At 40.5% G+C, this 20094-nt stretch overlaps 1 protein-coding gene across 3 annotated transcripts in view; it reads right to left on the minus strand.

Annotated features, from left to right (window-relative positions):
* Positions 1-20094, minus strand: part of RAPGEF4 (Rap guanine nucleotide exchange factor 4) — a 249197-nt gene that overhangs the window by 170271 nt on the left and 58832 nt on the right. Inside the window, exon 1 of one of the 3 annotated variants that reach the window (XM_036421384.2) lies at positions 17494-17762. The exons of the other annotated variants lie outside the window; for them this stretch is intronic. Within the exon in view, the coding sequence (XP_036277277.1) occupies positions 17494-17505 (12 nt within the window). The 5' untranslated portion in view covers positions 17506-17762. Of the gene's footprint in view, positions 1-17493; positions 17763-20094 lie in introns of those variants that run through there. 3 annotated transcript variants of the gene reach the window in all.

The raw sequence follows: 20094 nt of genomic DNA on the forward strand, positions 1-20094 counted from the left end.
GAGCCTGGGGCAAGAGATTGAGATGAGGTTTCCGAGAGAGGACTGGGTGAGGCCACAGCCATTCTGCCCTTGGGAGACTGAGCTCACTTCAACTCTCTCAGGTTGTTGGGTGCAGAGCACAGAATTACCCAGTGGGGCATACGGACCAACCATAAAATACAGCCTGACTTAGGGTGTGTGCAAGAAAGAGCTTTTGCCTTACGTATTACATATAACGTATATCCATTGCATTCAACCTCAAAGATTAAGCTTCCACGTGTAGAGCAAATAACATAAATGCCACACTGACCCTCCCTTAAAAGGATGTATAATTTAGTGGCAAAAATATTAGTACTTGTCAGAGATACGCTGGCCAACCACCTTTTGTCAAAGCAAGGACTACTTCTGTAAGCATTTCATGTGTACAGATTTTGAGATTGAGTTGGTGTCACCGAGGAGGCCTTCATAGATTGGCCTGTATTTTTATTTTTTTAAATATATTTTATTGATTTTCTACACAGAGGGAGAGGGATAGAGTTAGAAACAGCTTCCTGCACACCTCCTACTGGGGATGGAACCACAACAAGGTACATGCCCTTGACCGGAATTGAATCTGGGACCTTTCAGTCTGCAGGCCGACGCTCTATCCACTGAGCCAAACTGGTTACGGCCATAGATTGGCCTTTAGAGATAAGAGGTGCTAGTGTAGGAGCCTTGGGTAAACTAATTTTCTGAGCATCAGTGTTCTCATCTTAAAATGGGGATTCTGGTCCACAATCTCACTCAAACATAAAATGCCTGCAATGAATTATATGAATATTCACACTATGTGGGACAAATAGAGACTATAAGCACCTCATGTTCTTAAGAATCGTCATTTGTACTTGGCTCAACAAAGTGACATTATCCCTCTCATTCTTTTCCTTTACTTCTCTTATCTTTCAACATCCCATACTTTCTGGCAATGTCTCTCATACCTGCCACTTTTTTCCAGTCTGTAGTCACCCTATACAAAGCCTCATCATGGCATGTCTAGACTACTGTAATAACTTCCCAGGTAATGTACCACCTCCAACCTCTCCCTCAAACTATCCTTCACTCTACAGCCAGGTCATTCTTGTTAATAATCCACTCCAGAGATCAACCAAAGGACTTGTATGCATGCATATAAGCTTAACCATGGACACAGACACCAGGGGTTGAGGGCATGAGTGGGGGCTGGTTGTAAGGGGTTAATGGGGGGATAAGGACACATATGTAATACCTCAATCAATAAAGAGAGAGAAAAAATAATATACTCCACCCAAACTTTACCCCCTTTTAATTTTACCACTTCTGCAACCTCTCTCCTATAAATTCCATGCCTGTGTGGCAGGTTGTTTACAAACTGGCCACAATATCTCCCATCCCACATGCTAACCCTACAGCATGACTTTAATGTGTTAGGGATTAGCCAATGTTCCCTCTTCATAGATCTGGGTGCACTGGTGACTGTGACCAAAGTGGCAATGGATGGCTAACAAGGCAGGTCATACAACTGAAGAAGCTTCTGCGTGGTTCTCTTGGGACACTAGCTCTTGTTACCCAGCCTCTCTGCTCAGAGGAAGCCAAGCAGCCACCCAGAAAGGCCACGTGCAGAAGTTCTGGTCACTAGCTCTAGCTGGTCCCAACTGACAGCCAGCAAGAACTGCCAGACATGTTCGTAGCGAGTCTTCAACTGATTCCAGCCCTTCCCTAGTTATTCCCTGGGCTGCCCCCAATGATCACAAGTGGAGCACAGACATGCCCTTCTCTCCCCACAACCCCACCCCCTGCCATGCTTTATCCAAATTACAGATTTGTGAGCAAAATGAAAAGAGTTGGCTGCTTAAAGTGACTAATTTTAGGGTAGTTTGTTAGGTAGTAATAGATAGAATAGACTAAGATACCCTCCACTTGTTTCAGGTCTTTCTCCAATCCCACCTGCCTTTAAAAACCCAGCATAGACTTACCTTCCTCATGATGTTAAAACAAAGTGATTTCTGTTTCTCGCTCTTGTTTGAAGCTTGAATAGCTCTCAAGAGAAATGTAAAAACATGCCTATATCTTTTTGGGAACCCTTTTCACCATCTTACACATAACAGATGGTCTACAAATACTTGCTACTCCACTAATGGTCTAGCCTCCAGAGTAAACTGTACATAATAGGTATTGAATTAATGACATATACTATGATATGTGTATAATATAAAAGAATATATGATTAAAAAAAGAGGGACAAAAATGATTTTGAATGGAAGTTTAGGTACTTGTAGGAAATTTAAACTTTTCAACTCTCCAAACTATCTTTAGATTGAATAAAGTAGCTGCTTTTTTAATTAACAGCTTATGTTCAGTTGTGTGTGTGTGTGTGTGTGTGTGTGTGTGTGTGTGTGTGTGGTATTTGTTGAACCAACTTGTGGATTTAGATGTTGGGAATTGTTCCCTTGTTAATATTTGAAATCTAAATGAGCATTTTGAGAAGTGGCAGTAACCACTTCTGGTCTTATAATTACTCAAGTGTAATTATAATATGGAAGGATTTAGAAATAGGCAGAATGCTTCCTGCCAAATACCATCTCTATCAGGACTTCTTAAAATGGGAATTATGGACCCTACATGGTTGGCATTGTGTGAGCTTCATGCCCCAAATCACAAAATTTTGTGTATATGTGGATTTTTCTAAGAGGATTTGTGACTTTTATTTTATTCTCAAAATAGTTTTGGAAACATAGTTCCTTATCACATTTGCTTTTAACTCCCAGAGATTCTGCTGAAGGGGCAGCCCAGGGCCAGCAATGAGAAAATATGGAGGCTGATATGGCTCTGCCTCTGTCTTGTATGGTGGCCTTGGGGAGATCCTTGCAAGCTCTCTGGATCTGCTTCTGGACTCTCGACTGTAAAAACAGGGGATGCACTAGTGCTACCAAGACATCTCCAGACCATTTTCCTGAGAAGGGCCTTGAAGAGGAAGGAGAAAGCTACCTCACTTGGTGTTTTTCCACTGGCCTTTCTTTCCTATAAAAGAATTATAATTTTAATTTTGGTTAAAACCTATATCTAGGTGTTTACAATTGTGTAGATAACAGATATTGAGTGCACACACTCAATATCTGTTATAGTCACTAATCATGGACTTTCCACTCAGTCCTTTAACACTTGGCCATCCTGAGTAGTCCACCCCAAAACTGCACATATTTTTAGAAGATAAAGGAGACAGTAAAAAATATCAAAAACTGCCCAGCTGGCATGGCTCAGTGGTTGAACATAGACCAATGAAAAAGGCGGTCACATTCCCAGCTTGAGGGCTCAATCCCAGTGGGAAATGTGCACGAGGCAGATGATCAATAATTTTCTCTCACCATTGATGTTTCTCTCTCTCTCTCTCTCTCTCTCTCTCTCTCTCTCTCTCTCTCTCTCTCTCCCTCTCTCTCCCTCCTTCCCTCCCTCCCTCCCTTCCTCTCTGAAATCAATAAAAATGTATGTTTTCAAAATTTTAAAAACTAAGAGAATGGCACAGAGGCTAAAAGAACAAGTGATTTATCATGAAGTGGGTAGAATAGGGGTTGTACGGGTGAACAAATAAAAATATAGTACTCCACTGATACCAAGACTGATTTGGCTGATTTGTCCTATTAGGTGGCTGTCCACTGCTCCTTCATCATCCAGAATTGCATGCTCAGTTAAGAGAACAGCTCCCCCATCTAGAGGAAAACTTTCTTTGAAGACACTGAGTAGCTACACTATGGCTCAGAACCTCTGAGCCAGTTCTCAGCAATAGAGTCATAAACAAACAAAAGTGAACACACACAGGTAAGACATAATGAATAATTTGAAACCAAATATAATCTGACTATAATTCTCCTCATGCTCAAATGTTTCAATGCAGGAAGTAAGGTTTTATGAAAGCTTTGTATTAGAGAGTAAATGCAAGACAGAGTACTAAAGAGAAAACAGATTTTCAGCACTTAAGAGGATGAAAAGCATAACATTGGTCATTTTATTATTCCTTGGTCCAATAATTTCCCCCTTAATATTAGTATTTATTAATATATATGAATACTCAGTCTTCCCTATGTATATGACTTACCTCTTGAATTACAAAGTCACCTACTTGGGCCCAAAATCCATACACTATATTTTTGGATGTCATTTGAATGATGATGTGCCCCAAATAAGTAGTCAATAAATAGTCTATGAATGAATAAATGGAAGTTTCTCCTTAAAACCTAAGTTGGTGGTAAAACCAATGAGGTAGCTTTATAAGGAAACTGAATAATTTCTTCTAACTCACCATAATTAATATCCACAATATCTAAAAGTATATATCATTTTACTTTCTTTCATTAGAAGTATAAATGGAGAACCTCCACTTGTTGCTGATAGTCTGGGGTGGGGACATGGAGGCTGTTCTCTGTTTGGTAGGTGGAGAACATGGTTAAGGTTTGGAGACAACCTTATTTATTACCCACCTTTGGAGATTGTGGCTAAGTTATTGTGTGCTTCTTAAGAAAAAAATAAAATGAGTTCACTAAAGAACAGCATACAAGAAAATGGGATTTGTTTTTCTCCAATATTTCTTTCATGCAATTCTTCCTCTTGACCTCCCCCATGACTGTGTCTTCGATGTATTGTATATGTGCTACACTATTCTGGACTTCAGATAAATTTGCACATGTGTGAACAAAATGTCTGGAGCAGCAAAAGTGTTAGGTTGCACAATATCTTAAAATTGTATTAAAAATGTATATACAAAGTTTCTGGAATCACCTCCAGACCAAGAGAGATCTATGTGGTAAAGAGAGCTAAACATGCTCAAAAAGGTTTAAGTTTAAAATGTTCACTGTCTACCACACATGAGATATCCTTAAACAAAGTTGTCTCAGGGTTATTTTTTCCTTTTGGTTATAAGTCAAATACCCAAGAGCTGACTCATATAATATTATCTTACTTCATTTTATCTAAGTCAATCACTTTGGAATGAAAACAAATTGCAGTGGAAACAAAAGTGGGAAATGGTAGGTTATCTTTCACCCTGATCTCCCAGGGCATTCAGAGGTTGAATCACTTCATCATCTTGATATGAGGGGCCATTACCATGATCTCCCTATGCAGTGTACTGAGGTTGACATGGGGAAGAAAGACTTTTTAGGAGGATGTTCTTTCATATCATGATTGGTACAGAGAAAAAAATACATCTCACCTCTCAGAAAACTAGAGGAAAAACCCTCCAACAGGCCCTTCTTATAAAAAAAAAAAAAATGATTGGAATAGCATGAGGGGCTAAAATAAGAACAATAGCTTTTTTGTATAAGAGGGTATTCTTTTCTTTTTTTAAAAATATATTTTATTGATTTTTTACAGAGGGGAAGAGAGAGGGATAGAGAGTTAGAAACTTTGATGAGAGAGAAACATCGGTCAGCTGCCACCTGCACACCTACTATTGGGTATGTGCCCACAACCAAGGCACGTGCCCTTGACCGGAATCGAACCTGGGACCTTTCAGTCCGCAGGCTGACGCTCTATCCACTGAGCCAAACCAGTTTCATCAAGGTATTCTTTTCTTGAGTATCTCTTGATTTCCACCTCAGGGTGTCATAAGAGGCATGACTAACACAGTAGGCATTACATGTTTGTTGAATGTAACTCATTACAGGTTCTAATTTTTTCCTAAGTGTTGGTGAGAATGGAGCACTAATCCATATTTAGGCTATTGTTCTCCAAGTGAATAGTAAAAGTTTTCTCACATACATTCCATTAAAGGAGGTTGAAATTGGGATTTGTTGTTTTTTGTTTTGTTGTTGTTGTTGTTGTTGTTGCTTTATTTGTCTATTGGTTTGTTTAGTTGATTGGTTGGCTGGTTTATGCTGACAGTGCTTGATCTTCGGACAGTAAGAGAGAGAAATAGCATGGTACATATTATGAGGTTTCAAGTCAGGCAAGACTACTTTCAATCCAAACTGCTTCACTTTTTTACTAGCCATCCACCCATAGGCAAGTTCCTTAATCTCTACAAATCTCAGAGTTTTTACTTAGGATAATAATCCTCACTGGCCAGTGTTGTTAGGAAGATCAAATGAGACAAGGTATATATGGTGCTTACTTAACATAATGACAAGCCTACAGTAAACATTAGGCATACGGCTAATTTTATATTTATTATTATTACCTCACAGAGGTAATGGTTAGGATTAAACAAAGACACATAAGTACTTACCATGGTTCTTGACACATAATGGAGGCTAATGCTCATGTTCTCCTTCCCCAGGGAGGTTTCCCACATGGTGATTTCCCCAGTACATGTTTCTATGTGCCATACACAGGTCTATCTCAAGCATATATTATGAAACTCTCACTCAGAATTAACTCTAAAAATGCTTCCCAGTTGCCAGAAATCACACACACACACAAAAAAAAAAAATAGAAATAAGCATCTGAACGTTCAGCTTTGCAGTGAGAATGTTGGTAAGCATTGCTACTTTAATGTGACAGTGTTACTAGTAGATGTTGAAAGCACTAAGTGACTAGCACCAAAGATGCTGCCGTATAGCCATGAGCTATTTCCAGTCCTTCTTGCTTTTCCTGGCTTTACCTGGATGGGATACGTGCAGAATGCAGATTTGTCATCCAAATAATTATGGCCTGACTGATGTCCTGTGTCACATCCTCACGTCTGTTCACATGACTCACCGTTCAGCCGGAAAGCAGGAAGCGCGTTTGGGGGAGGAAGTCAAAAGGACGCCACACCTCAGGACAATACCCTTCTTACCCAAGCAGTGTTATTATTCTCGTCTACCTAGCAACACCCAAACAGAGCACGTTTAATCACACCATCAGAAAGGAAGATCTGGGCTGAGTTTACACTGTATCTCCCATCGGAGACATCATGGAAAAAAGAGCTAACTGGGTAGTTGACTGAACCTCTCACTTCAGAGTACGGAGACCTAAGCCTTCCTTCAGTTTACTCCGGTATATTGCTTGGACATGATATTCACTCACATTGAACTAAATGTATGTAGGCAGAAGTGGGTGTACGCACCCATATGTGAGAAGTTTTTGGCACCCAAAGGATACTACTATGAAAAGTCTACTGTTGCCAAGATTGTCTGCTCTTTATCAATTTGCATGTTTTTAAAATAAGCCTGAATCTATGCCAAGATGTGACATCTTTTAGTGCATGGAGAGTATATTTCCATTATAATCGATGGATGAGGAGTTACCTCATCTCCCACTTCTATTCAGAAGTTCTGGAGTGACCAGAAATATCACCCTTATTCAAGACCAGGGAGAGTTTAGCAAAGAGATGCTCAATCTCATTCTCTCCACCCCTGAACCCGCATTTCAATCAGAAAATGAAAATTTTAGAGGAATGAAAAACTGGCCAGCTCTTTAATGACCCCAATCTTCCACTGCTGCTAAGAATCTAAGGTCTGAACTGGCGATGGATAACCAAGAGATTTTATTATATGATTGCATGTTTTTTTTCTTAGAAATTTATAATTGTATATTTATTTATATCTCAATAATGGTAAAAGATTAGTTTACCATGATTATTGATAATGCATTCTAATTATTTACATTTATAAAACATGTTTAAGTTAGATATGATACCTAATTATCATATCTCAGACACTATACTACCATGCAAGCTATATTTTATCTCATTTTATAGGTGAGATACCCGGGGTATGAACATCTGGCCTAATACTACACAGCCAGGATGCAGTAAAATCTTATTTAGCCACAAGCATGTCTGACAACCAGGCCATACACTTTCCACCCTAGAAAATGCCTCCTCTATTTATTAATGAACTTGCAAATTTTGAAATATGCTTGCAGCTTGACGAACAATTTAGAAGTAACGTTTTATAAAGATAAAAATCGCTGCTGCTGCGAACCATTAATCCAGAGGTGTCTTGTGTCAATCTTCTCATCAGTCTGACCATACTTAAGTGCTGCCGATAGGTCACCTAAGCCACCAAATGAACTTGACACAGCACAGCTGGTGGGTGACACAGCTCCCAGTGTGCATGCTCACGCCTAGCACCTTTTACTCTTAGCTAGAAAGCACAGCTACATTTCCCCAGCCTTTGACAGAGAAGAAGCCCCAGGAGAAGGCAGAAAGGAGGGGTTTGAGGAGAGAAGAGCACTGCCTTCAATGAACCGTCAGAGCTGGCATCTGGAGCGAGGGGGAGCAGAGAGCTATAGGCCCTGGAACATATTGGTGCTAGGTATTGCTGGAGCAAAACTGGCACACAACTCAGGAGCCTCTGAGGAAACCAGCTACCTAAGCCCAGAATAGTCAGAACCCTGTAGGATGACACAGAGGAAAACAAAAACAACACTTTCCCTAAGAAAAAATGGGATGTCAATTTTAAAATTTCTTCCAAAAGAAATTTCTAGCATTTAAAACAAGAGTATTTCCCTTTATTGAAAGCCAGTCTTTGGAAAAGCTTCTTATTTCTCGTAGAGGTTAGAGCTGTTTGTCTGGGTTTTTGGTGTGTTTTTGTTTCTGTTTTTTGTTTTGTTTTGTTTTTTTACAAATAAACATCCATTTCCAAGGGGAATGCTGTGCATGTAAAGAGGTTTCCGAGCTTTCCTGGAAGAGGATCTTGCCTACTCTGTTTGGCTGCTTACCAGCACTGTTCCCCACCTCGTTAGCCTAAGCCCCCAAATTAAGGTTTTGATTCAGAGTAGCTCCCTTCCTCTACTTCCATACTAGTACCCAATCTTAGACACGTCTGTCAGTCTCCTTCCCCGAGGCTTTCTGCACTGCCTCTGCTCTTTCTCACACGTGGTTATATCCTGTTTTTCTAGAACCACTGAAGGGCAATGCTTGGAGCACCTGGGAATGATGAGATCCAGGCACAAACATAGAATTACTTCATCTCTGCATCCAGGGTTTTTAGCTTCAACCCGCAAGACATCTCGCTAAAAGGCTCTGATCTGTAAGGAGCCTGAATGGTGGGCCATTGATCTGGCCAAGAAAAACAGCATGAGACATAATTTTAAAATGCATTCTTCCTTTTAGTTTTTCCCAAATAGATAAGAATGAATTATTGCTGGGAACTGTACTTTGTAGCAAACAGACCCAGAAGCTAACTCATTTGGGACTAGCCTCCTGAAGTAGCATCTCCCCGGAAGCAAAAGGAGTTTCCCGGAGCCACAGTAGACAAGACAACACCTTTTTAAAGGTTTGCTTAGAGTAATAGGTCCTTAGGGATTTGGGACTGGGGCACAGTTCACGGAAAAGAGATGAGAGGGGAAAGGTTAGTGGATGGAAGTCTTGAGAAAGAAAAAGCATAAGGCAAGTCAGGAAAATGTCTCTCCAGTCCTAAGTGCCTAAACACAAAATATATCTCAAAGAGTAAACGTGGAAAGATATTTTCATACCTCTGGCAAAATGACATGTGCCTTTAATTTACAAAGTGCTCCTGTAACCTTATAAACTGTAGCTACAATTTAATGCACCACTGGACAAAGGATATGAACCAGCCTGAGTCACAGACAAAAACAAATACAACTGCCCGGAAACAGTATAAAAGATGCTCAACCTCACTCATGATTGGAGAAGCAAAGTAACAATAAGATGTCTTTTCTTCCTGGCAAAATTTGCAAAGTTTGAAATTGCCCACTGTTGAAGACGTGTCAATACAGCTGTATTCACACTGTTGGGGAGTGTACATTGGTGCAGACTTTCTGGAGCATAATTAAAAAATATTCATCAAACTTCAAATTTCAGACAATGTTCATATAATGCAATAGGTAAGAACTTACTCCATAAAAGTGCATTAAGATATGTGTACAAGAATATCCACTGCAGCACTGTTGATAATAAAAATCAACCCTTGTTTGTCAGTCAGGGAATAGGCTGAATGAATTATAGCCATCCAGCCAACGGAAAACACTGCTAGATCGTGTGGTTAATCTGAATGAACTGAGAAGGAAGGACCTCTAAGACACACTAAATGGGGGTGGGGAAGACAAGATACAGAAAACAAGAATAACATAATTCCATTTGTGAGAGGACATAATATATATGCAGCTATATTGTTATTGCTTATTACAAACTATCCCAAAATGTCATAGCTTAAAACAACAGCTATGTTTTATTTCTCACAGTGAAATTAAACAAGAATAATATGTCAGTTCTGGGTGTCCATGTTAGTTCTTCTGTTAACACCTGGACTTACTCAGGTAGCTGTAGTCAGATGGGAGGTTGGTTGAGGTGAGATGGAGTCACTTCTCTGGGGATTCAGCTGATGTGGTTACAACGACCGGAATAGACCACATGCATTTCCATCCTCAGGGCTGGCTTTGTGGGCATGAAACCTGTGCCCTGGGCACTGCGTTTAATGCTCTGCTGTCACTATCTAGAAATTCTTAACAATATTATCTTTGAACTAGTGTTTTTTACATAAAGTCCATGTGGACATTGAGGGTGTGTGAGTGGAGGAGACAGGACAACAGCCACGTTCCCTGACACCCATTTACACATGGCAGCCACATCGCCACGTGAGGACAAAATCCTGGTGGACTCTTGATGATGGGAGTTCAGCACGACTCCAAGCAAGTACACCTTCCAGTGAGTTAGTCCAGGTGCTGGCAGCCACAGGGGCCCCGCATTCTGTACTAATCAGAACTGGCATGAACATGCAGAGAACTGCATGGTGTTGGCAAAGGAACTCTATCAGAGTCTGTCTTATTAATGTGACTTCCCTGGATTAACCAACCACTTACACCGAACATAATGACATAAAGAACAAAGAAAGCCAGGGCCACCCACAGCCCTTTTCCTTTCAGTCCTTCCTTATTCAACTGGAAGCTAAAGGTAGGAAGTATTCTCTGTTTCAACTCATGATTCTTATTTGCTCCTTGAATAAGAAACATGAGTTGAGATAGAGAATGCAGAAAAAAGGGAAAGGCTTTGCAGTTTAGTGCTGCTAATAACACTCCTCTCTGGGGGGAACAAGAGGCCTTACATTTCTATTTCCCATCAGGCCCCACAAATTACGGAGTCAGCCTTGTCTGTACTGCTTGAATTTGAATACACATGTGCCACGTTTGTGCATTAGAAAAATTGGTTTCTTTTTTTATCACACCCCTTTCATTCTTGTATTTCAGGAAAGGAAGCTTTATGCTATCTCTTACTTAAATCATCTAAAATCTGTTTGTTTGTTTGTTTGTTTTTAAAAAAAAGAGCATAAAAATAATGATAAGATCCAAGGAAATAACAGCTGAAAGAAGACAGGTACCCAAATGAAGAAATATGTTTAATAAGCAAAGGCAATATCTCTATTATTATTCCAGCTCGTTTTCTTTTGTGGGCAAACGTTCTTCTTGATTTATAGCAGTAGACCACAATGAAATTAAACAAGAATAATATGCCAGATTAAAAACCCCAAACCCAATTTTATGAACTCAGTTCACAACAGCTGCACTGTCAACGTAACTATTTATACTCTCAAGGGCAGTGGATACAAGGTCATCTGCACCACCAGGGATGCTTGCCTCGGTTAGCATACATATAAATCAACCCAGGAGATGTGGAAGGCATCTAGGGTTATTTACAGGGATAACTTCTTGGAAAATTAATGCCAAAAGAACTACCCATGTTTTATTAACTAGCATGGTATCCACATGACAACCCATAGCTTACAATAACTAAAACATCTCTATTCAAGCTGAAGGCGGTAGTTTTTATTTTTACCTCTTATATTTTTAATATTACTAATCATGTGAAATTCTTTGAATTTTAAATAGACTTACTAGTTCTTAACTAAAAATTAAAATTAATTATACACTAAAGATAGTATATGCTTAGTGAAATTTTTCTATTGTCACATTTTGCAATAGTTTCTCAGATTTAAATGTTAATAGGACGTTCTGATCGATGTTTCTCAGTCTCTGGATCTATTCTTGTTCATCAGTCTATGCCATTCATTATATCCCACAAATGAGTGAGATCACGTGATGTTTATCTTTCTCTGCCTGGCTTATTGCAGAACGTCAAACCCCAGGGAAGGTGGGGGTCGGTGGGAGTAAGGGAGAGAGATTAACCAAGGGACTTGTGTGCATGCATATGAGCCTAATCAATGGACACAAACAATAGGGGGGTGGGGCATGAGTGGGGGTTGGGGAGTAATGGAATAAAGACACATATGTAAAAAATAAATAAATAAATTTTAAAAATTAAAAAATAAAATAAATTAAAAATGCTAATCGGAGATTCAAGTTGTTGATATTTAATGCAATATCAAAGCAAAAGGAGAAGGTAAACTAAATCCTAGTACTAGTTGGTCTGCTGGAGCCAATTTGTGTGAAGACTGTGGTTCTTTTAGAATTTTAAAATCTTTTTTTTTCTTTCTCAAAGGGTTGTGAAAAAAAGTTAATGTAAACTCCAGAAGTCTTGCCTAATAACCAAGAGGATGCTCTGCATAAAATATTCCACAGAAGAAGGCGGTAACAGTGAGCTGAGGGGAGCTGAGGGTTGGGGGCTGAGGTGGGAGAAAAGTATGCTTTTCATTCTATATACCCAGATGTACTGTCCAATTTTTTTTAACTAAATGCATAATCTCAATAAATTAAATTTCTTTAAAAACAAAAAATGAAGACAATTCTTGCTCTGCATAATGAGCCATTCAATAACTAATTTTCAAAAATACTATTGTCTAAAGTTGTCCAGTTAGCTTTATGGGCTGATTAAATGTGGACCTTTCGGGGGACATATGGAACTCAGAACACAAAGCCACACTTCCATGAAAACCTGTTATTAAACTTCAATCATTGTGGAACTGAATACAAAATATTAAAATTTTCTCTGTTTAGAAAGGCAGTGGATCCATAAATTAGAAACACTTATTTTAAAACAGGCTTTGGTAAAAATTTTTCTGCAAAGCATTTCTGTTTTGAATCTAGAACTTAGCATTTTTTTTTTTTTTTAGTAATTTCTTTGTTGCTACAAAAAGATTTTCTGAACACCAATGCCAAAGCCTTAAAGCCACAATGAAAATTATTTTCCCATTTCTATTCTCACCATCAGAAATCTATAAAGATGCATTAAACTGAGAGAAAATGCTCCATATTCCCCAGTATTCTCCCATGTAAAGGGGTTGGTCTGTATTTTTATTATTATTATTATTCCATAAAAAATGGGCCTCATTCTTTTGGGAGGTAACATACCCCTTTCATATGGGGATGAAAGCCATAGACCCTCTTTCCAGAAAAATGACAAACATAATAAAAAATCAGAAGTTTGCGGGTTTCTCAGTAGCTGATCCATGAACCCCCTTAGGCTCATGGGTCTGGATTTGAAGCACCTGTCTAATCCCATTCCTCTTTTCTGACTCCACACGTAGACCTATCCACCAATGGACTCAACAAGTTATACTATTATTTCAGGGCGCATTATCACTCATATCATATTTTTCAAATCGGCCACAAAGAAAAGTAAGATGATATCTTTATAAAACAAACTTAAAATTTTTTAAATCACAAAATAGCCATATTTATGGTGAAGTTAATGCATTTAGAATGTATGTACATTAAATATTATAAAAAATAAAAAGAGATAGACCAAGATAAAATATTTGCAGAAATTATAACCAAGGGTTACTGTCTGATCAAATAAAGCATTCAAACAGATCAGTCAATAAATGCCAACGTATGTATAGCATGTACTAATAGAGGAAATATAATCAGCAAAGAAATATATAAGAAAATATCAACCACCCAGCAGTAATCAAAGAAACACAATGACAATCATGGTGCCTATTACAATGAAAAAACTATTCAATGATTATGTTGGCTACCATTAGATATAATAGGTATTCTCTGATACTATTTAAGGTTTAATAAAAGCTATAGACGATAAATGTGATCAGATTTATCAAGAGTCATCAAAATTTTAATTCTTTTCAAATTAGTCATTCTTTTTCTGGGAATTTATCCCCAGAAGTGATTCTCAAAGTATAGTTGAGGGGCAGCTGTGGGCTCTCAACCCAGAGGGCCTGAGTTCAGTGCTCTTTCGTTATAACACTTAAGATATGACCCTCTACATTCCCTCTCATTCTGTCACGGGGCACAGTGGTGTTTTCCAGGAGCTGCATGATGTGTGGCGACACCATTGCTATGACAGATAAGAGAATGTGGGCTTGTAGGATGGTGAGTTTTGGGGGTGATTTTGTACCTTATTCTCATACTTTCAATAAGCAGACCACATGAGCAACCTCAAATCACAAAGCTACAAATAAACCACATTCACTCCGTCTCTAGAGCACTGATTGCCATTATCACTCATATCTGGCAGAGACCCCAATTCGGAAACAGAATGTCTATATGAGAAAAAGAAAATTATACTAAGAAATGTAATACAGACTAGTAAGGAACAAACATATTGCTCAGCCATAGAACCTTAACACAGGCAAAGATGCCAACCAGGTGTATGCAGAAGCAGCAAGTGCAGAGACCCCGAGGATTGCCAAGGCCCACTGCCCCGAGACAGGAGTTCTCAGACCCGGCTGCCCAGTAGGCCCATCTGGGGAGCCCTAAGAAGCTACTAATGAGACATATCCCCCCTCCCCCCCCAAAAAAAAAAAAAAAAAAAAAACATTGCTAAGAGCAATGCCAAAGAGTTTACTGCCCTGGTTTTCTTCTAAGCGTTTTATGGTTTCAGTTCTTACATTTAAGTCTTGACTCCATTTTGAGTTTATTCTTGCATAGGGTGTAAGAACGTGGTCTAGTTTCATTTTTTCCTACTTTTCCCAACCATTTATTAAAGAGACTATCATCACATTGAATATACTTGACCATATAAATGTGGGTTTATTTCTGAGCTCTCTATTCTGTTCCATTGATCTACATGTCTGTTTTTATGCCTGTTTCATGCTGCTTTGATTACTATTGCCTTATAGTATAGTTTGATATCAGGTAGTGTAATACCTCCAACTTTGTTCTTCTTTCTCGATATTACTTTGGCTACTTGGGGTCGTTGGTAGTTCCATATACCTTTAGGGGTGATCATCTCATAAGACATATAAATATCTAATCAGTATATCGTACATCTAAAACTAATATAACATTGTATATCAACTATAATGGGGGGGAAATTTTTTTAAAGAAACTACTGATGCCCAGGCCCCATTCTGGTTCCATTGGACTAGGGAGGGCCCACAGATGGGAATTTTAAATAGCTTCCCAGTTCATTCTAATGTGGAATTCGTTTTGGGAACTATCACTATAAATAATGAAAGATACCAAAAAGTTCTTCTTGCCTTGCCTTTCAAATAATATATGTTGATACAATATGACCTGTTGCCCTATACATTTCCTTTTCATTCACCTAACTTGTGTCTCTTCCTTCCTGAATTTGCAAACCAAAAACAGGGAGGGGGGAGGCGCTAAACTTTTCAATTCATCAGGCACCTAAGTAATTGATCGATGTTAACGTGGACCCGTGGACCGCTGTGGTCAGAAAAGCAAGATTGAAACAACGGTGCCTTTATTTCACAGACAGATGGCCCAGGAAGCTGGAGAGCTTTCCAAAGAGCACTCCAGAAACGCTGGGTTAAACCAAGAATAGATCAGACTTTCAGGCCGGACCACTGACCACATCAATAACCTTTAGAGGGGCCTGTCTTGCATTTACTGTTCGGGCTAGACAGCTCGAAACAGAGGGGTCAGAGAGATCAATCCAGGCAAGACTGCAGGAATTCCGGAGGGCTGCCTCTGTGACAGGATTTCCTGCTGCTCCTTCCTTGGTGTCAAACGCCCTGCCCCAGTGACTGTGCCCTAACCTCTCCTCCTTGGCAGCCAGAGGCCTGGCAGGGATGGAATTTCGCCTGCTGAGAGCAGGAAAGTCCCATGACCACAAAGCTTCCTACACAGAAAGAGCTTAACAATATCCCCAGTCCACACCACGAGTTCCTTCCGAAAGTCTCAAGTTCTTAAAAGTTTTCTCAACTAGAACTGCTTTGCCTGAGGGACCCATTAAATCTGAGAGAGGATTTCTCCAGATGATGACTGAACAGCAAACAAATCACAAAGCCAGGCATTTGGAAACACAGCACATGACTCCCTCAGAGGGCAGGCGGACGGACCCCTAACCAAACCCCCCAGGACATCCAACCCTCCTCTCCCCCACCCCCACAATCCAGGAGGCAAAGGCGAATGCAGAGAGAAAGCCGAGCCTCTTCTGTGTGGTCAGTCCCTTGGGATGAGGCTGTGCCAGCGTTATAACTTGGTTAACTGACCCCAATCCTCTAGGGAAGCTGAAAAACAGCCTTGTTAGCCACACAAGAATTCAGAACCAGATCTCTTGGGGTGGCATGCTCTCCCCCGGTGGAAATGAATCTCTCCCTGCCCGCCACCACATGTCCTTCAGCACACTGACCTTCCCCCCGGTGCTCTCCCGGTCACCTTCGGTCAGGGTGAGGTGCATGGATGCCTGTCTGTCTTCACTAGACTGTGAACCAGACAGACAGACAGGGTGCATCTTGCACCTCCACACGGTGGGAGCCAAGTATGATTGCTGACTATGACAGAAGCTCCTCAGAGATGACATGGTCAAAGCGGCATCCATTAATTAACGTTGAGTGGAGCGGCCCCTTAGCAGGCAGAGCCCACCCAGAATGTCAGCTGAGACACTGAGGAGGGCCACTGCCAGGCAGAAGCAGGGGAGAGGGTGGGAGCGAGGCGTCAACAGAGTGCTGGCGCATGCACAGCCATGGACGGGATTTCAGACTCTCTGTGAACAGAACCTCCTAGAAGGCCAGGGTATCCACCACACGTTCTTGGAACAAACACCCAAATGAGCATCAGCTGAGGAGTGAGCGCTGCTCACAGCACCCCACCAGCAGGCCTCCCGGCAGCATTTGGGCATCGCTGGCACCTGCCAGCCTGGCCTTGATCTGCTCAGACCCCCTGGTCGTCTTCTGAGGAACAGTGAGGTCATAGCTGCGGAGCCGGGGGGAACGGCAAGTCATCAATAATGTAGCAGAATTCCCACACACAGTAAGGACTTCATATAGTCTGAAAGCGGCAGGCAAGACACCTACTGGGCGCTCAGAGGGTGAAATACCATCGCTCTCAATCTGTTTCCCTGCCCAAAATTCATTTTTAATACACGCCATTCAAATAGGTCACCAGCTAAATACATCGACTTCATGTAAATGTGGTAAATGTGACTCTGCCTAGGTATGAACAACTATCTCTGTTTATCTTCCAGAAACATATTTAAGATAATCAGGCTAAGCAAACATCCTTCACAACAAGAAAAAAAGTGAGCTGCCCACTGCCCCCTCCCGTCCCCACACACACATGCACACCACAGATAAAAATGAAATCCAATTATGTCGGGGCTGTGCAACATATTCAGATCCGGTGGAACATAATGAGAGAAGCCAGAGATGCTTTCGAGTGTAACTCCTCAGGCCCAAATGCAGATGGTGACACGGAACGCCTCCCCACTAAAGAATTCTGTAAAAAGCCCGTTCTGACCTGGTAGGGCATGCGTCCTTCTTTTTCTGTCTCTCAGAGCTCTCAGACATCCAGGGAGGGTCTGCCCTGTGTGTGGACAGCAGAGCGCACCTCCATCGCCGATGAGTCCCTGACCGTATCTGTTCCTGCTCAGAGGACCTCAGACCGTGGAGAGGAAGCCGGTGCTGCTGCTTCTCCAGGGAAATTCGGGCAGCAAAGGCAATCGGAAAAGACTTCCTCTATATACTTTTTTTTTTTCAATTTTAGTTTCCTCCTAATAACTTCACTCCCTTCCTTTCTGGATTTGAACCACTTTGTCACTTCACGGAAAAGCGTGAGGGCAGAGGCGCAGACACGTAGGTCCTACTCATGGACGCAGGTTTCCGCTCCGTTTTAAAAGAATCCGAACTGCGAGGAGAGAGGCGAGAGAGGCAGCCAACAGGATGTGTGTGGCTGGAGTTCCTGGCACAAAGTCTTGGCTTTCATGTTTATTTTTGGATGTATTTTTCTTGGCCTTTTGATGCAAGTTTCTGGCCTGGGAAGTAACCCTGCAGGACGAGATCCTAAGTGGCCAAAAGTAAGCACAGGCTTCTGCCTTGGGAGAGCACAGGCCCCTGGGCTTCTGGGCCCCAGGAATCCTCGCCGGAGGGGGTGGGTCCCTGTGCACTCGCAGGCAGGCAGGCAGGTGACTGCCAGTGTGAGGATGGATCCTGCAGGCCTGCCTCGGTACCCGGGACCACCAAACAGGCACCTAAAATGCCAGCCCACCTGCAAAGCCTAGCAGTAATGTCACAGTGAAAGGTTGCATGCTCAAGGAAGCGATAATACTCACCCAGAGGACTTCTGAGCTTTTGGTATTCTGTGATATTATGTGTTAAGTGTTTGCCTTTAATTTTTCTGACAGCCCAAGACAGATAGGAACATCAAGCCTATTCAAGCAGGAGCAGATGCCTCTGAAAGATGTATTATTCTAATGCGGTTTTTAAAGCACATCAGCAAAGGCGAAGCTGCTGTCATCTCAATAATTCCTATTCTCATAGTAGCTTAAAAATTATTAATGGAAAGGGGCTTTTTCTTTCCTCCTTATATAATCCAAAAGAGGCAGTAAATAGAAATAATTAAAAAGCTTTACAGTCCCACAACTGCCAACACATCTGGGAGAATCGAGACAAAAAAAGAACTCTGAAAATGAGGGACTAGAGATGTAAAACGTTTGTTCAAGAATATTTACTGCTCTAGCTGGTAGCTTAGCTGGTTGGTGCACCAGAAAGGTTGCAGGTTCGATTCCCAATCAAGGCACATACTAGTACTTAGGTTGCAGGTTCGATCACTGGATGGGGTATGTATGATGTATGATAGAAACCAATTGATGTTTCTATCTCACATCTATGTTTATCTCTCTCTCTCTCTCTCTCTCTCTCTCTCTCTCTCTCTCTCTCTCTCTCTCTCTCTCTCTCTCTCTCTCTCCTTCCTCTCAATAAAAACATATCCCTGGGCCCTAACTGGTTTGGCTCAGTGGATAGAGCATCGGCCTGCAGACTCAAGGGTCCCAGGGTTGATTCCAGTCAAAGGCATGTACCTTGGTTTCAGGCACATATCCAGTAGAGAGTGTGCAGGAGGCAGCTGATTGACGTTTCTCTCTTATCGATGTTTCTAACTCTCTATCTCTCTTCCTTCCTCTCTGTAAAAAATCAATAAAAATATTTTTTAAAAATCCTCAGGTGAGGACAAAATATGTGTGTGGTGTTTATTTCTAAGATATAAATCTTAGAAATATCCTTGCTTACAAATTGCTTTCTTTTCCTAAGACAGAAACATGAACTTACCTCTTATTTTTCCCATTCAATTTTATATTCCATAAAGCAGATTTTTTTTCTCAGTCAACAATATTTACTGAGGCCACAGACACATTTGGGCAACAAACATACTTTATCAAGCATTACTTTTGTTACAGAGAATAAACTGGTGGTTGCTAGTGGTAAGGTGGGGGGTGGATCAAATGGGAAAAGGAGGTCAGAAGGTACCAACTTCCAATTATAAAATGAACGGTGACATATAATGTAAAGCTTGATGACTATGGTTAATTATGATACTGCATTGTATATTTCAACACTGCTAAGAGAGAAAATCTTAAAAGTTCTCATCACAAGAAAAAAAAATTGTAACTATGTATAATGATGGATACTAACTAGACTCATTGTAGTGATTATGTCTCAGTATACACAAGCATCAAATCATCATGTTGTACAACTGAAACTAATATAATGTTATAGTCAAAAAATGTTATAGATTTAAATGTTATAGATTTTAAAAAATAAAAAATAAACATTTAAAAGAATCATTATACCTGAGCAATGATTCTCTGTGACATGGTTTGCCCTGGTTAAAATCAAATCACAATAGTGTGATAAGAAGTTTCTGGGGGACAATTACAGCTTTTATTGTGACATGGGTCAGATTACAAATTTAAAATATTGCTTTTACTTTTAAAGGCTGCAGTTTTATTGCTGTCTTTAAACGTCCAAATAATTTATTCACAAACAAATCTAATATGTAATTATTTTGAACATGCTCAAACAGGGTTCACAGCAAAGGAAAGCTTTTGTCCAGAATGATGTTTAT

The sequence above is a fragment of the Pipistrellus kuhlii genome, unplaced genomic scaffold (assembly GCF_014108245.1).
Source record: "Pipistrellus kuhlii isolate mPipKuh1 unplaced genomic scaffold, mPipKuh1.p scaffold_m20_p_7, whole genome shotgun sequence".
NCBI classification, from domain to species: domain Eukaryota; kingdom Metazoa; phylum Chordata; class Mammalia; order Chiroptera; family Vespertilionidae; genus Pipistrellus; species Pipistrellus kuhlii.